This window comes from Limulus polyphemus, unplaced genomic scaffold, assembly GCF_000517525.1.
Source record: "Limulus polyphemus unplaced genomic scaffold, Limulus_polyphemus-2.1.2 Scaffold2220, whole genome shotgun sequence".
NCBI lineage: Eukaryota > Metazoa > Arthropoda > Merostomata > Xiphosura > Limulidae > Limulus > Limulus polyphemus.
In genome coordinates this window covers 28,346-45,809 of record NW_013667830.1, presented here as the reverse complement: position 1 = coordinate 45,809, position 17,464 = coordinate 28,346, and the positions used below count along the sequence as shown (strand labels likewise).

Below are 17,464 nucleotides of genomic sequence, written 5' to 3'. Positions count from 1 at the left end.
TGGAATGACTTACAGCAAGACTTGCATTGGCTACTAAGAAAGTTAGTAGCCGGTAGTCATCGGGTTAAAGATTAAAAGCAGAAGAGGCTGGTTTTAACAAAATTATCAAATTGTATTCATATGAACTAACTGGTTTAGTTTTTTTTCTTTCTTTCTTTAGCTATTGCATGTTTTTTTGAAGAAAATAATCACATAAAAGTTATAAATCACTCAATTCTGTGGTACATTTTATGTAATTTACTCATTATATACACAATTAATTGACAAGATTCAGAAACTTTAGTTTGAATATGTAACATTAGTACCTTGTTCAGTTAATCTGGACAGTGTCTAGAATGTAAATCTATATAACAGACAACCTGGCAGTAAATCAATCCTTATTTAAATTATATCAAAATTGTAAGTGTAAAAGTAAAAACTAACATTTAAAAAAAATAAACTGTTCAAACTTTTACTTACCCAGTTAGATGGGTGCAAGACTTCATCTCATGTAAACCTGTTTGGTCCAGTGCACAAGAGTAGATGTCAATAATGTGTCCATTACTGGCAGCTCGATTTGCTAACCCATCATAGTGCTGTAGAAGTGTTAAAAATATTATCACGAAAACATGAGATTAAATATACAAAAAATTAAATTTATTAAGTTACATATTAATATCATTTCTAAGTATGCATGTTGAAAACCAACAAATTAAGGCTAGGAATTTAATGTCTTGCAGAACCAGAAAGATCTAGTTTTTTTTTATAGTTGTACTATTTGCTTCATTATTATCCCAGAATTTGGGCAATACCAGTTTCACCTTGCACAAACTTAAAACTACTAATGGATTTATATCAATGCTAAAAAAAATAACAGCAATTTTCAATTCTAACAGCAAAAATTACAATCAAGAATGTGGCTCTGTTTTAATATGTTACCAATGATTCTAATCATTTTTTATTAAGCAAATGGTTTTTACACACAAAAAACTACTGACTTTGTAACATCCAATCAATTCTGTAGCTGAACTACACATACATTTTTCAGTTTTTCTTACAAACACTTGGTCACTAATTCTCTTAATAAAAGAAACTGTAAAAGATTTTCACACATGCAGGTTTGATTTCTTGTTTCTTTAATCAAGCTCCTGGAATGTACCCAGTTTAAGAGTAATTTGGGCACAAGTGTTAAAGGAACCATAAAGAATGTTTTAGTTTTTATATGGCAAAATATATAGAAACAAACACGTGCTCCCAAACTAATAACCATAAAATGAACAAAAATTCACATATGCAGCCAAAAACTAGTGGAATTTGATGTTTAACAAACATCACTAACATAACCTTGTGGTCATAAAGTATGAACAAAAATTACTTTATTATAAGGATTGATAACAAAAATTTCACATCGGTATTAAAGGTTTTATTATGATGATAATTTCAATGTTAAAATGTATAATTATGATCATAAAGTATTAACGGTTATAGTAATTTTAAATCTAGAAAGACTTGAAAAATAAATGTTACCCACTTTTATGGCTTTTTTCATGTGTTTACAATTATCTTTGTCAATGTCATGATGAGACCGGATGGTATTTTTTAATTCATCACCGACAACCATACCTGGGCCTTGTGTACAAGCTCCACCTACAAATAACATTATCCTAGCTCCAGCATTAGGATAGGTACACTGTAAGAGGACAAATAAAGATGTACAACTATAAACCATGAATAAATTAGATTTATACTAATTCTTCTACTAATACTGAATTACTAATAGTTTCAAAACTGATAACTCTAATAATACTAATTCAAACAAACATTATATTACTGTTTTACATTACCTTTAACTTTTCCTCTTTAAATTATCATTTAATTTTACTGAACTATAAACTGCATGAAAGCATACTTCTAATAGTCCAACAGCAATTGACATGGCCACTCCTGTTGACCTCAATGGGCGTTTGCCTTGAGAAACTGGCCAAGGATCACGCTGGAGTTCTCCAAGTAAGTCTGTTAAGCTCATGTCACATTTGTGAACAGGTTGCAAAAACCTAAAAATGTTTGCATGAAATATTTAGCAGAAAACATGTGCAAGTTTCATGGTTAAAAGAGAAGAATCTCAATCATTACTATTTCACAGAACATTTATGTGTAACAATAATTTAGTATCAGTAGTAACATATCTACAAAGGAACAGTAATTTTCAAAGCTTGAGAAAAAAAACTATATACAGTAACAACCAAAAAACTAGATACAAAGCAACTACTATCAGAAACTAAAAAACATCCGAGTGTCTTGTCATAAAATAACAGCTATACAAAGAAATTTTTTTAACATTTGGAAGAATAAAAAACAAATTATAAAACGCCTTATCAATGGAAGAGAACGCTGATTTTATAACCAGTTTTTATATATCATCATACAGACAGACAGGCTAAAATCATCCAAATCTGAAACTTTCTGACACTAAAATTATTTAGTTTATGCTAATTTATTATCTGTATGGAATATTAAATGGAACTTCAGGCATAACTATGTAAAATGTCAGAAAAACATACAAGATTGATAAAACTAAAGCATGAATTTTCCAACATTTGTGTTTGTTTCTGATTTCCTTGAAATCGTTTCCTTTGTAATGTAAGCAGTGGTTAAAGTGAAATTTTGTTTCATAAGTATGTGCTTTCTACTCATGTCCAGGTTTGACATCACATATAAGCCACTGACAAAAAAAACCCTGCTTGTCTACATTATAAGATCTAATCTTGAAGTTGTATTTTTTATTTTGCATTCTAAAATGAATGAGAAAACATTTTGTCCATGAAATAAGAAAAAACAGCATATCAAATATCTTTTTAATTAATTGTTCTTTAGCTATCAGAATTAATTATAAGAAAACAACAACATTCAAATACTTTCTACAAATCTGTTACAAGTGCAAAATTTTAAAAAATCTCACTTATTAGCAGCTGGAACTGGCTGGCCTGGTGCTGGTGGCTGAGGGTTTGTGGGTTGCTGTTGTTGGTGGAACTTGCCAATCCCAAGCATGTCCTACATACAAAGAAATATTCTCTTGTATCACAAGAAATATAAAACTGCAGTATTAAGTACTTCACAAATTTCTTAATATCAGAATTAAGTAAGATTCAGAAATGGATAGAAGGTATTTGGAATTGTAGATTTCTTAAAAACAACAGAAAATACTTTTACAGGATCTCAAAGTCATTTTACCAGTGACTAACAGGAAATGTCAAACCTTAACATTAATAAACATCAAATTTACATTTCTTCTCCAAAATAGATTAATATCTACCACAAAAAATTTAATTAATACACACACACACACACTTGTATTATGTATGTATTTCTACCTGTATTTGTTTGGCTGTAAGGTCCTTTGTTCCTCTGAAAACATAACTTTTAGAGATTCCTTCACATCCAAGCTCATGAACCTGAACCATCTTGCCAAAAGTTATCAAGCCAATAAGAGCATTTGGTGGCAACAGGGAAAGAGACATCTGTAGGGATTCCTTTGAGTAATAAAAAAAAAAACAACTGAAGATTACAGATGAACCACACTTGGTCTAAAAATTAACTGCTACCTTTTATGCCAAGTTCTTAAATTTTAAATAATTCTACTTTTATGAAATCATCAAACTATAAATAAATCATAAGTAATAAGCATAAGAAAATGTGAAGCACCTATTCTTTAATTTAAACTAGAATGCAAAATGAAATGGTTTTTATTCAATATTTTCAAAATATTAGCCATACACAAGATCTATAAAAGCTTTTATTTTAAAAACCATCTTTAAATAAAAGGTACAGTAATTACCTTTAGTGCTGTCAGCTCTTCATCATCCACACAAGTGTCAACAACAAAAAGGAAAATAGGTGGGAGACAAGTTGCTCTCTATTAATGAAAAAATTTAAAGTTAGCATCAATAAAATTCTAATAGATCTATACTTCAGATAATAAAAGCTATACCAAAAAAAAAAGATTGTAATGAAACGAAAACTAAAATCAATGAACTTTATAGTTATTCCATCCATTTCATAGCATTTTAAACAAGACCAAAAACATAAAACACATTTGACACTTTTATGCATTTTGGCCAAATTATTTAACTGCACATGACACAAGGCTTTAGTGTCTCGCATTCAAAATTTTATTAAACTACTTCTTGTTTGTGTTATACCAATTAGTATAGCATAAAATCTAAGCTAATAATCCATATCTTAATAGCAATAAGTTTTAAGTTCTTAATTTTATAAGGCAATATTTAAAGAAATCCTGAATTTCCCCTAGTGTGACACATGCGATATTTTTTCTAGGTATCTTCTCATTTTTATTTTACACCCCCCCAAGAAACTACAAAATTAAACATAAATTACTCACTATAAAATCATCATTGCTCAGACAAACAATAATCTTTATAGCATTCAATTCTGTTTGATTACAGAACTATCAAATAGAAAATCAAACCCCTCCTGCCACATCCTCTCTTTCAGGATTTGGTAATAGTTCTCTCTTACGTTTAATTATATATTATCTATAACCAAGAGAAAGTCAAAGGTTTTCATCTGTCAAATTACGTATTCTATCACATTGTGATCTGAATACATAAGCATCAATTTCACTTATAATACAAGTTTGGTTCCCATGGGAATCACAACGACTAGCTTGGATGAATTTGTAACGACTCTTATCACATAGTTAGAAAGGCAGAAAAATTGTGATTGTCAGAGGAAATGGTCTGCTTTTTTGCATGTTATTATTCTATGTTCTTTGGTGCATTATATAATTAAATACAAATTATCTATTATATACACAATATCAAAAGTTAGTAGTATCAAATGTATAAAGATTTTATAAGAGTACAAAAAGGTCATGTGGTTGGTTAAATTGACCAAGTCTGTGTGGAGAGAGTTAAAATACTTGAAATATAACAGAGTTTCATCAGGAACAATTTAATCATGCAATGTTATTTAGTGTGACATGAGGAAGCATATAATTCCAAATTGGATATCAAAATTCTAGGGTTTGTATGAAAAAAAAAAGTAATGTTGAAATCACCAACAGTTCTTGATACCAACAAATTAATTACATTTGTTTTATTAGATGTTGTAATTAAGCTTTATAATTGCACATATATACACAGTGTCAGTTAACATAACTTCAGCAAGACAAAAAGTAAAATCTCTTTACAATAATACAGGGATTAACTCAAATCTTTGTTTCACAATATATTATAAAAAACAGAGAGATAATATATAAAAAACCTCCAGTATTCAATACGCTATCTACAATTTTGTTTTTCTGCCTTACTTTCTACACAGATTAGACTTCTATACAACACAATAAATACTGGAGGTGTTTTATATATTATCTCTGTTTCTTACAACATATTGTGAAACAAAGACTTGAGTTAATCCCATGTTAATGTAATGAGATTTTACTTTTTGTCTTGTTGAAGTTATGATAATTGACATTCATTAATAAATGATAAAAAACAAAACAAAAAATAATTCATACACACATGATATTCTACTTACACTAATTGTGTATTCAATTGTAGAGAACTGTGGAATAAGTTCGGCAGGTTGGTGGTGTTCTGAAATAGCTGCATATTGAGGAGGAAACTATGGACAAAAGTACACAAAAGTATTTAAGTTTCTTTAAAACATATAGGTTTCAAAGAATATTTTATATTACTATTGTCTTAACTGCAAAATTCATAGTATCCTGACACCTTTGAATAAACTATTGGTTTTAACAGTGTTTTTAGTAGCTACTTATAAAATAATCAATAACTTTTAGAAAAAAACAAACAAAAACTTTCTAAATACTTGTATAAATTCCTAAGTATATACAAACAAGCTGTTGCAAAATAGGAACATATGATTAATTAAAATATTTTGAACTTACTTGATTTCTTTGAAAACAAAAGTTGCACACCCAAAGCTTGGCACGATAGTCAACCTGGCTATGGGAATAAAACATACAACTAATGAGGATATATTTCTTTTCAGATAAAGTTATGTCATTTTTATTTTAAACATATAAGTAAAAGTAGAAGGTACAAGTTATGCTGCTTAGTACTTAAAGGAACCACACAGATGTTAGAGCCATTATGAATTAATCCACCACTGAAATAACTGTAAATATTTCCCTACTTGCTAGAAAAGTCCATAGCCAATATTTATCAAATCCATACTAATTCAAATGTTTACAAACTCTGGTATGATTTTAAAGGATAGTGCTATAGTATTTTGGATAAATCTGCTAAAAATTACAAGAATATTCACTAGTACAATACTAATTCAACAACAACAAAAAGTTACCAGTTCACACATAAAATCATATTTGATACAAAAATACACATTCCATCATGTCTAATTACTTATAAAACAACACAACTAACAGCTTGAAAGCCACATCAGGCAGAATACTGATCTTTTTAAATCATATAATAAAGTCTTTAGTATATGTAAAACACAATATCAACAACACTGAATAGCTCTACCTGACCATAAACATACACAAAACAATAAACCTATCTATTTCACTTATCATACTATTGCCTTGGTTATTATGAACAAAACAAAACTAAATGATGGTATGATGACAAACCACATGTGAAAGAAATATTGGATATTTGCTCTCTTTATCTCTGCGGAAAAATATTTTTCATAGTAACTGCCATTTCTAATAAGGTGTTTCTAAGGAAATGTGCAAGTCTAGAGACAAAACTACACTGTATAGTATTATACATAGTAAGGGTAATCTACTAACCAATAACATCAAACTAATATGGATAAAGGATTAGTCAAAGAAACAATCTAACCATCACATAAACATGTACCATGTCTGCTCACAGTATCAACCCTTGTAGCCAATACTAGAACATACTTATACTACTGACGATAACCTCTCAAAATTGATCTTTTCATTTTATGAAAATGTAATACAGAAAATCATCAGCTGTGAAAGTCAGTCAATTTTGGGAATTTTTTTTTATTTACTCTGACTTAATTTCACATAAAATGGTCTAATGTAATGATCAACTATTTGTTCAGGTGGTATATTTCCAGCAACTTGGCACACTTACAAACTCTTAAAAAGCATGCACATATACAACAAATGACTACATCAATAAACCTTCAAATCACTAGTGACCACTATAACTGTAATGTAATAGTTATATGCATGAACTTAAATAATGCTTCCTTGTCTCTTTATTCACTGACAACAAACACAATTTCCCTCAAAGGTTTGATACTTCAGATTGGTGTATTTATACTCTTAATTGTAACAGATTCTGCTTCACATGAAAAACAGCATATTTTGTTACCCCATTCAAGTAACGCATTTATGTTTTTGAAATTACTAAGGGCTAAGCCAGGCTATCTGTACAAGTCTTTTCATTTCTGGATTAATAATGTTAGTAATGATGACCTGAACATTTGAGATGTTTTTGTAACCTAGTTCTATGCTTGTCTTAAGTAAAATTTCTCTTAGCAACTTTAACTTGAGAAAGAGTTTGTTAGATATTGTGGTGAACCTGATAGCTTAGATTTTTTGTCATGTACACAAAAAGCAAATGTTACATTTATTTAGATGGTTTGAGGTTTGATACTTGTTATTTGAAAAGAAGTGGTCAATGATGAGCTATATAACCTGTTGTCAATTCCTTTCAATTATGTTCATATAAGATAAGTATTGGTGGTATGTATAAAATAGTTTCTAGGATAGTCTTACCATAAAGGATTTAGGATGGCTCTACAAGTTGGACGATTACAAAGCACAGGATCATACTGTACTGGGGGAAGGTCAGGTCTTTCTTTCAGTGGTGTGAACAGTGAACCGAGTGGAACCACTAATCTTGTAGCTTCAAGTCGACTAGAGGGCCATACATTCCAACTAAATCGAATTCCATCTCGATCTTCGTTCTGTTGGATAAAGTCTTGGTACGTCTGGTAGCCAGTCATTCTCCCTGTTAAGTAAGAAATTAATAGAGGTTGAATATATATATATATTCAAAGTTAGTAGTTTATTCTAAAAGTGAAAATAAAATAAAAAACCTCAAGTAATTGATGTAATGCAGAAGAAAGTTCATTTTGATTTTGAAAACAAAAACAGCTTGCCAAAGTACCTTTAATTTATTCATTTATTGGCAGTTCAAGTGTATAATGGTACTGTTCTAATAAAGAAAACTTATCAACATTTTAAATCATCTCACTAATCTTATTGTATAGTGGGCTAGTTTTGATACAGTCAACTGTGATCAAACAAGGGCTTAGTCACAGAATATTTATCCCGAAACGAAGCCATTTCTGTTCAACTTAAAAGAAATGATTAAAAATCTACAAAATAACTAGCTTGAGAAAATAAATACTCATCATTTAAATTAAAGTAAGCTGAATGAATACTGCTAAATATCATATAGATATATTAACATGCTTCATATAATGGTTATGCTCTTGGGTTAAGCTTGTTTTGATTTTCTAGTTGTCCACAAAGTTGTACCACCTGCATTATCCGTGACAAATAACTTAGGAAATGTTTTATTTAGAGTTAATGATATCCTAAATACACTATAATTCTACCAACACCCAACATTCATATCAGGAACTTTAACCCTTTAGGGTTGGAGGAGGAGGAGTCACTGATTTTCCTTCTCACAGTGGAAATACTTAACCAAATTGAACAAAATTTGCTATAAACTCACTGAACAATTATAGTTTTAAGTTTAAAAAATTCAAAGGGTTTAGTTTTTAATATTTTTTTATGTTGTTAAATTTCCAAAATTTTGTTGTGAGACACCTTTTAGTAAAAGCATTAAAATACTTTTTACAATTTCAATTTCTTTTTGTTGATCATAAAGTTCCATTTCATATAACCAGTCAATTTAAACTTAATTTATTAATATATTTCTTTTTAAACTAATTTGCCAATTGCAGTAGTCACCACATCTAGCTATAAATTGTACAGAAAAAAACAAAAAACAACTATATAAATTGGCAAGATTTAACAGTGCTCTAAGACTTGACCTTTCCAACTAGTATCCAGCCAATTTAGGTAATATTTTTGTCAACAGTATTCTTGCTAAAAATCAATGTATATTGAATAAATGTAGTATAGTTTACAGAAAATATATTTTACTTATGTCAATTGTTTGAATAACATTCAACAAATAAAGATTTGAGCACCGAAATATGTTACAATTACTACTGTACTCTCTAAACCTAATAACACTTACCCAGTGTCTTGTTACAGAAAAAATGGCCAAATGTTCAAACAAATGTAATTTAACATGAAAATATTTTCAGGAACAAAAACAATGTTTAAAGAAATTATAAAACAGATATGTGGTTTGTCCCTAAACCATCTAAACTCCCCACTACACTTTTTTGTTCTCTGTGAAAGACAGATCTTATTATTTTCACATGAAACCATACATTACTTCACTTTAATTCACTCTATAATGATGTAAATATTTTATAATTTGCTCTATCCAATGGTATTTAAATTTTGCCATGGCTATTTTAAAGGTTGATTTTCATTAGTAATTGTTCAATTAGCTGCTGAGGGGTCATAAAAGGGTGAGAATCAAGGGATTGTACAAATAAAATGCAGATAAAGAGAATCAAATGAGAAATAAGCCATCAATAATTATATTTATCTAGTTTATGAAGATGACAATTTCCCAGTGACTATTTGGTCGGTATGTCATTGAATCGAATAGTATGAATACCCTTTCATTTTCCAGGTACTTGAGGAATGACATAGCTGAATGGGAGGTATGATTGGAAACCCTATCTTTATGAACCCATATCCTGTTGGCCTCATTTCCATACAAAGTCGATATTTCTCTAGTATAGAGGGTCCAAAACCTCATTCTCATAGCAAGCAAAGTTCACCTTGACTTTTGTATTATTTTTTCAACCCTGGTGTAGTATCCAGCAACGAATCATGAATCACTTCAAATAGGTTTGTGACATGTCATGTACCACTTTTAGAAATTGTTTTCACCCACTGCCTTGTAGGAAGTGGCATGAGACTTTCTAGTTATCAAGATACAAATTGTTGAATGTGCTACCATTTTCCCTTGGCTAGGTGATGTTCATAAAGTTTTCTACACTAAGGCTTCCTTTTTTCAGACATGTCATGAAAGCGACTGTGCTACTTTTCTAAACTGACATCCCTTTGATTATGTTGTGTAGTGTTCCATGGGGAATGTGGATAGTTTTCCCTTTGACCTTTGTGTTTGTGGATTCTCACAGATTAAAAGATGCAGCACTTTGCTTACCACTGCTGGGGTATCTTTTTGGATGGTCCTGGTTCCCCAAGTTGATGCATATTCCTTTGCTTCTCAATGCCATTAACTATAAGGAATATAACTTGTTTTGGAAATTCTAAGTCCCTGAACTGAACACATCTTTATGATCATCGTATATGAATATTTTTGTATTGGAAAAAGCTATTGCATATCCTTCCTAAAATTGATAATTTTTTGGTGGAATCATGCTGGCAACAGAACACCAAACAATGTTAAAATGTAGTTCTGATACACAGTGCTCCACCATGACTTTATATTAGTGTGGCTGTCATGCGACTTGCTGAGTTATTTGCACAATCAAAATTGTTTAAATATAACATACACAATTCTCTGTATAACTAAATATCATATATAAAGGTATACCCTGAAAAGGTGAATTAAATATTTAAGGGTGTAATGACCACTAAAATATCTAATATAATTACTACATATATAACTGCTGACACCGTAAAAAGTTGTTCCTACATGCTTACATAGTCATAAATACTATTTCATGCACTTAATTAAACTTGCAAGGTAAGTACACCACAAACTGAATTGTTGAAAAAAAGTCACAACATAATTTTTCTATTATAATAATAAGTTGTTAAGCTTTATTTGTCAAGGATATATCAGAATCAGAAGAGTGAAAAATTAGAAGCCATAAATTTCAATATCAAATTTTGTGTCCACACTGAGCTATACATTCACACGAAACACTACAGTCTGCACATTGTAAGATAGAGAATTGATGCTGCTTGTATTAGGTCTCATAATAAACTCTTAGTCATAAATGAAAAAATTATTGATACTCCAGATCACCTTAAATCAAATTTTGCAACAAACCTGATGAAAAGCTGGAATTATAAGTCTGACATACTGGTCAATGTGCTTAAGACAAAATAGTTTTTAGCTAAGACTCAAGGAAAATAGTTTAGCAAATATATTTTTTAGTAATTTCTTATAAATTTATTCATTTACTATTACCACAGAAAAACATTCTATAATGATGGGGTAACAACACATTTTAATTTTGAATTTGTAATCAATATGGCAGATTGAGTACAGGATCTGGGTCAAGTATCAGACAGAAATTGTTAAAATTGATTTACAGCCTGACTTTTGTGCAAACTAATAGTAATAATATATATCACTAATATAAACACATAACACTGTACAGCTGGGGGGGGGGATTAATTCAATCTATATAACTAATCACTTATGAGTATCAATTACATGAATTAGAAAAGTATCACATAAATTATAGAAAAATTAAAATGACAATTTAGTTTATTAATGATATAAAAATTATCAAAAATCAAAGTTAGTGTTTCCTAGTTCTCCAACTATCCAAATAATTGAAATATTGCCATTATGATTTTCAATTAATTCAAGTTTTTTCAACTTAATCTACTGGAGTTATGACTCATGAAAAATAATCAGGTAATTGAAATAAGCGTTTCCAGTTATCACTATTTATTATTATTCCAACTATATATGTAACCAAAGTATTGTAATAAGGTTTTTAAAAATTAATTCAAGTTAGTTCAGCTTCAGATCAACAATATGGCTGATAATTATGATGTTTGTTTCTTAATTAGATTCATGTTGTTATCAAATATGTTTGCCTCTTTTAGTTGTGTTAGTGTTATATTTGTTACTTTGGTTTTGAGCTATGGCAAAGTACTAAGGCTGTTACCATGCCCAATTCTAAACTGCTGACGAGAGGGAAGGTGACAGGCTGGCAACACTGACCACCAACTTTTAAGTTACTCTTCAAATAGTTGAATTTATGATGACATTATAATGTTCCTATGCCTGAAAGGGCAAACATGTTTGGAGGCACTAAGTATCAAATCTGTGATAATCAATTCACAAGACAATCACCCTAACCATGGAACAACCTTATTTGTTGGTAAAGGGTAGCTCAAGGGCTGGTGGTGGATATTATCGGACGATTGCCTTCTTTGGTCAGCAGTTCCAAATTACAGATGGGAGTAGACAGTCTTAGTAGTACAGTCATAATATAAACTTGTTCAGCTTCAGATAAATACGAGCTAAACTCACATACATCACAATAACAAGTACTACTACTGTTGGTGCAATTGAGTGCAGCAGTATGCATGAATTCTGCTTGTACTCAACTTGCATATGTGAAGGTGTGTTCCATTGGCCACTGATTACATAACTATCCATGGTGATTGTTCATGTTTACTTTACTGGAGTAAACAATAGTGTAGCTTAAAACAAAACCAGTGTTACTAAGTGTAATAATTCTTTAATAAAAAAAGTTGAGGCAAATTAATATTCATTATTTTTTATTTGCTCAAAGAAAATATTTATTGGGGAACAACTTAACTATTTAACTGTAGTTGTCAGAAGCTACTATCCATGGTCTAATAACAGTAACAATATACAATACTGTTAAGTCATTAATCTATTTAAACAAACAGGACTCTGTTTAATTATGACTAGCTCTAGCTAGATATAAAATACTGAAAATAGAAAACAAAAGACTGATTATGTATAATTAGGCTGCAATTACAATATAACCTTCATTATGTGCAATGACAAAGAAACACATAATAAGATTACAGTGTAGAATAAATTGACATTTGTTTGATTCCTAATAAATTTTTGGATTACTTCACACTGGAATATAGTTATGAACAACAGAATGACTAATTTTATACCCATGACAATCTTATTTCCCTTTACTTCTAACAATGGTGCATGCTGTTATCTTTATTATCCTTTTGGACAATGAAGATGTACTAAGTATCCATGTGTCAATTACCACCAACTAAGGCTTGATAAAGGTATGTTTGTATAAAATTGCAAGCTGATCCCCAGAATTAAGTGTAAGTGACTGACATGTATGTTAACCTGTCCTTAATAGTAATCTTACTAGTCACTGTTATGCTTACTACTTTTCTGATTTATAATCAACATCATAAAGAAATATTTACTTTCATAAACATAAATTCAATAGTTTAATAAAGTAGTCATTAAAATTTGTAGGAAGAAACCTACAGAATACTATTAATAATTTCAGCTTGTAGTTGTAAGAGGTTTTGTACTATGTTACTTATAGGATAAATTTCGATGTGCAACAGATAAGGATTTTGAAAGTAACTTAATCCCAACTTGTTGTACCTGAAGATGTCTTATCAGTATCAGTTTAAATAAATAGTAGTTCAAAAAGTTCTTTAAAAAACCCTTAACAATCTAAAAGTACAAAGATTAATCTCATGTGAGAGTAAAATATCAGTTGAATGTAATAACTTAATGATACTGACAATTAATCAATTAGTACTAATCACACAGTTTTAGACATGTATCTTGGCCGAGGTTCCCGTCTAATGATTTAATAGGAATTTAAATAATGGTCGGGTACTTTAATTTCATTATAATTTGAGTTTGGGGGAATCACTGTACTTACTACTGTAGTCACCAACATTAATAACTACATAAATATTTACGTATGTCTATCTAGTAGTAACCACTATGGCACCAATAACATTTAACTCTAAGTTTAATCGATAATTAAATAAACATTTAATGTTAATACTAGAACATTAATAATCAGGACAAGCGACAAATTATTCTATTTATCATTAAATGATTTAATATGATCACTAATAATAATATAATAATAAGTTTTACTATTAGTATTAATATTATTAACAGAAGTACTCTAAATCTAGTACTATACAATATCGTAACTTCAAATTCAACTACAGTTAATTATAATATTAACCACCAGTACTACTAACCTATAAATTATAATAATTTTTATATATAAAATTATAACTTATATTTTTATAAATATAAATTCTAAGATTAATTCGTACGAGAAAGTTCATACAATTAATTATAACTAAGCTCTACTTCTCGTAATTCTACTAAACTGTACTCAATACATATGAAAAACAACACGATATGAAATATGACTTACCTAACAATTGTTAGAATAGTTAAATTGTCTAATAATATAATATAACTATAGGTTAATAAATAAAATTAGGCTTATTTTAAGCCTTGGACCCTCACGTTCTAACTACCTCAGATGGGCAAACTCTAGAACTACAAAACAGTTCTAGCCTGACTTTCAAACGCACACGTCACTCCTAACTTCCTAAGAACTTTGCCACGTCAGCTGGTATTGTTAAGTTGCGACATCTACAAGAGTGTTATAGAATAAATGAAATAGCTATATAAGAATAAATTATAAAAACTATACTGCGTTTAACTACTTGATTTATAAATTCCTATTTTAATACACATCAGCTCAATATACTATTTTAATTGTTATTTTTTATGCAAGATAATTATATCGGATTATGATGCAGTGTCTTTAATCTTGATTCATTAAAAGGTGTATTGACTATATTTCCGGAATTTACTTTCCGTGAACTGTAATAATGAAGCTTCAAGTGATACTGCATTATATTCAAATGAAAATGAATTAACTACGTATCTTAACTAGATTTAAGGTTTCTAGGTGGTCTTGAATATTTTCAGTATATAGCACCATGGGAAAGAAACGCTACTCAATTTCATTGAATGCTTAAACACATTAAGACCAAGTGTCATAATTTTTACATATGAAATAGAATCCAACAGTTATCTTCCCTTTTTAGATGTGAATGTAAAAAGGGAAAAATAATAAAGTTACCACCAGTATATACAGGAAACTCCGTACCGTCATCATACTACCACACATAAGATCTAATCACCATCGATCACAGAAAATATCATCCAACTTCACCTACATAAATTGTGCTATACAACTTTGCACACACAAAAAAAGACTTACTTATCGAATTGAACTACTTAAGGAACATAGCACTATGTAGAAGTTTCAGCTCTCATAGATAGGCCTTGCATCAATTTTCAAAACATTGAAAAATATTTTGTTAACTCTAACCTTTCGCCTATCAACAACTGACTTTGGTGTTCTTTGCGTCTTATTTCTAAGGGACGCGACGTTTGTCCTAACTATTTCTTTCCACATTCACATGAAATATTGTATATGTCCTATTTTTGTTTTTTTAAATGTGGATTCTTTCGGGTTAGGTAGTAAGACGCCAATTTTATGAGAAGGTTTGAAAACAGTTTTTAAATCAATGTTCAAATTATTAAAAGACTAATAATTTCGTTAGCAATTTCTGACACAAAAGGGAATGAAACAAATTTGTTATGTATTTTCATGCGGTAGAGGTGAATTCCAGATATCTATCTTAACGTATCATCAGTATGAAACAGGTCACAAAATACCCTGGAATAAAATTATTCTCCTGCACCAACTCAAAACTAAAAAAAAAAAAGACTGTTTAGAAATTATAGAAAACATCAAAGCACTAAACCGTCATGATGGCCCTAGCAACATCAGTGTGTTTGGCAAGGTCTATTCACCGTTCATACACTTGACCAGACTTGACCTCTTCCTATATCCTGTCACCCGCTGACACCATTTCCGTGACATTTAATTTCTGTCTTTTGTCTTTGTAACGATATATAAACATCATATTGCTTAGTACTGATCATATCTGAAGAAGACAGACCAATATTCTATCGAAACAAATAGTATGTTTCACCATCAATAAAACTTTTCCTTGTGCTTATAAATCGTTGTTTGCCTACCTATTATTATAGTAACATAATGTGCTTCCTTACTCAAGTTTACTACGTTAATGTAAAAATAAACTTACTTGTACAACTTTGTGGCTGATCGATCATGTAACTAAAAACAAAACACTGATTGGCTGTGCTCTAGCTGAAGCAAAAACACTGTATGATTGATAGATCCTACTGAATAGATATAACTCTAACCAATGTTTTACTGCCCATTCTGTTCATAACCTGCTGTTACGCCCCTGTGTTCGTTTGTTAATTTTTCGTAAAAATTCTTTCCGAAGAAACTTTAGCGATACGAGTCCTTTCTTAAATAAAACTACTTTATTCTTTCTAAATACAACTTTGCAATACACTTAATTTTCACAGTCACGCTATAATTCACAACGAACGATTCACGCGCTTGACTCAATTGTCCGTCTCTATCTCTGTCTGCAATTCAATTCCATTGTTACCGTCACTTCATGGCGGTCTTATATACAAGAATACCGCACATCTAGTAAACACTCGAGCATTCAAGAACCTTCGAGAATATCATGACGTGTTGCTAGCGTCACGTGATTTCCGCTGTTGTAACACTGCCCCTTCCTTAGTATTTTTCGTCCCGAACAATAGCCATTTAAATTAAACCAATAGATAATTAACAATAACTTAATTAAATGTACAGAATTTGCAAATACTACAAACACAAAAATTAAAATTTAACAAAGTCTCTTAATTTTACGGGACGTATCTTCTTCCGTACTGGCTTCTGCTTCACGTGAGGTTTATCTGCTCCATCAGGAATTGTCCTATCATCGGTAATGGTCACCTCAGTGATAGTAACTTCATGAAGGGCTTTACTGTTTCCCTTCTCAAAACCGAGTAGAGTTTCTTCTTCGATAGTGGCCTTTCCAGGTGACAAGTCTTCAGCGGCGTCTTTTGTTTCGTTGTTCACTTCATTCCAACTGAAATGTCTTGGACTGTGATAACGCAAAGCCTGTTGGCATGCATCACCTTTGGCTTACCTCGCCGCCCACATTTTCTCCGGAATATCACGTCTGAGAGACGACCCACAATGTCATATGGGCCTTCCCATGGAGATGACAACTTAGGAGACTTCCCTTTGGTCTTCCTCGGATTATACAACCACACCTTGTCTCTTGGTACAAAACTGACTTCAGTAGATCTCTTATCATAAGATAACTTCATCGAATCAGCAGACGTTTTCAAGTTTGAACACACTTGATGGTGAATGTTATTCATCCTTTCCGATAACAATTTCACGGATTCTGACACATTTTCAGGCAACTCTTCATAAGGTGGGTGTCCTGTTAACAGATCCACTGGCAACCGAAGTTCCCGACCAAACATCAACTTTGCTGGAGTGTATTCAGTGGTTTCATGCTCTGCTGTCCTATAGGCCATCAACAGTAGAGGGAGTAAGACATCCCAGTCATCTTGGCGGCTATTACAAAACTTTGCTAATTCCTGTCCCAGCGTCCAGTTGTACTTTTCTACCATCCCATCAGACTGTGGGTGATGTG

General features: G+C 30.8%; 1 protein-coding gene across 3 annotated transcripts in view; it reads right to left on the bottom strand.

Annotated features, from left to right (window-relative positions):
• Window positions 1-14,457, bottom strand: part of LOC106466320 (protein transport protein Sec23A-like) — a 33,656-nt gene extending 19,199 nt beyond the window's left edge. For 2 of the 3 annotated variants that reach the window (XM_013926591.2, XM_013926593.2), the window contains exons 1-10: window positions 14,260-14,428; window positions 7,742-7,976; window positions 5,909-5,966; window positions 5,536-5,622; window positions 3,815-3,892; window positions 3,351-3,509; window positions 2,939-3,030; window positions 1,889-2,033; window positions 1,511-1,669; window positions 460-575 (exon numbers count right to left, since the gene is read on the bottom strand). In XM_013926591.2, the coding sequence (XP_013782045.1) occupies window positions 460-575; window positions 1,511-1,669; window positions 1,889-2,033; window positions 2,939-3,030; window positions 3,351-3,509; window positions 3,815-3,892; window positions 5,536-5,622; window positions 5,909-5,966; window positions 7,742-7,971 (1,124 nt within the window). In that variant the 5' untranslated portion in view covers window positions 7,972-7,976; window positions 14,260-14,428. Of the gene's footprint in view, window positions 1-459; window positions 576-1,510; window positions 1,670-1,888; window positions 2,034-2,938; window positions 3,031-3,350; window positions 3,510-3,814; window positions 3,893-5,535; window positions 5,623-5,908; window positions 5,967-7,741; window positions 7,977-14,259 lie in introns of all 3 variants that reach the window. The other variant, XM_013926592.2, reaches the window with a different exon arrangement.
• Window positions 14,458-17,464: the final 3,007 nt, after the last annotated feature.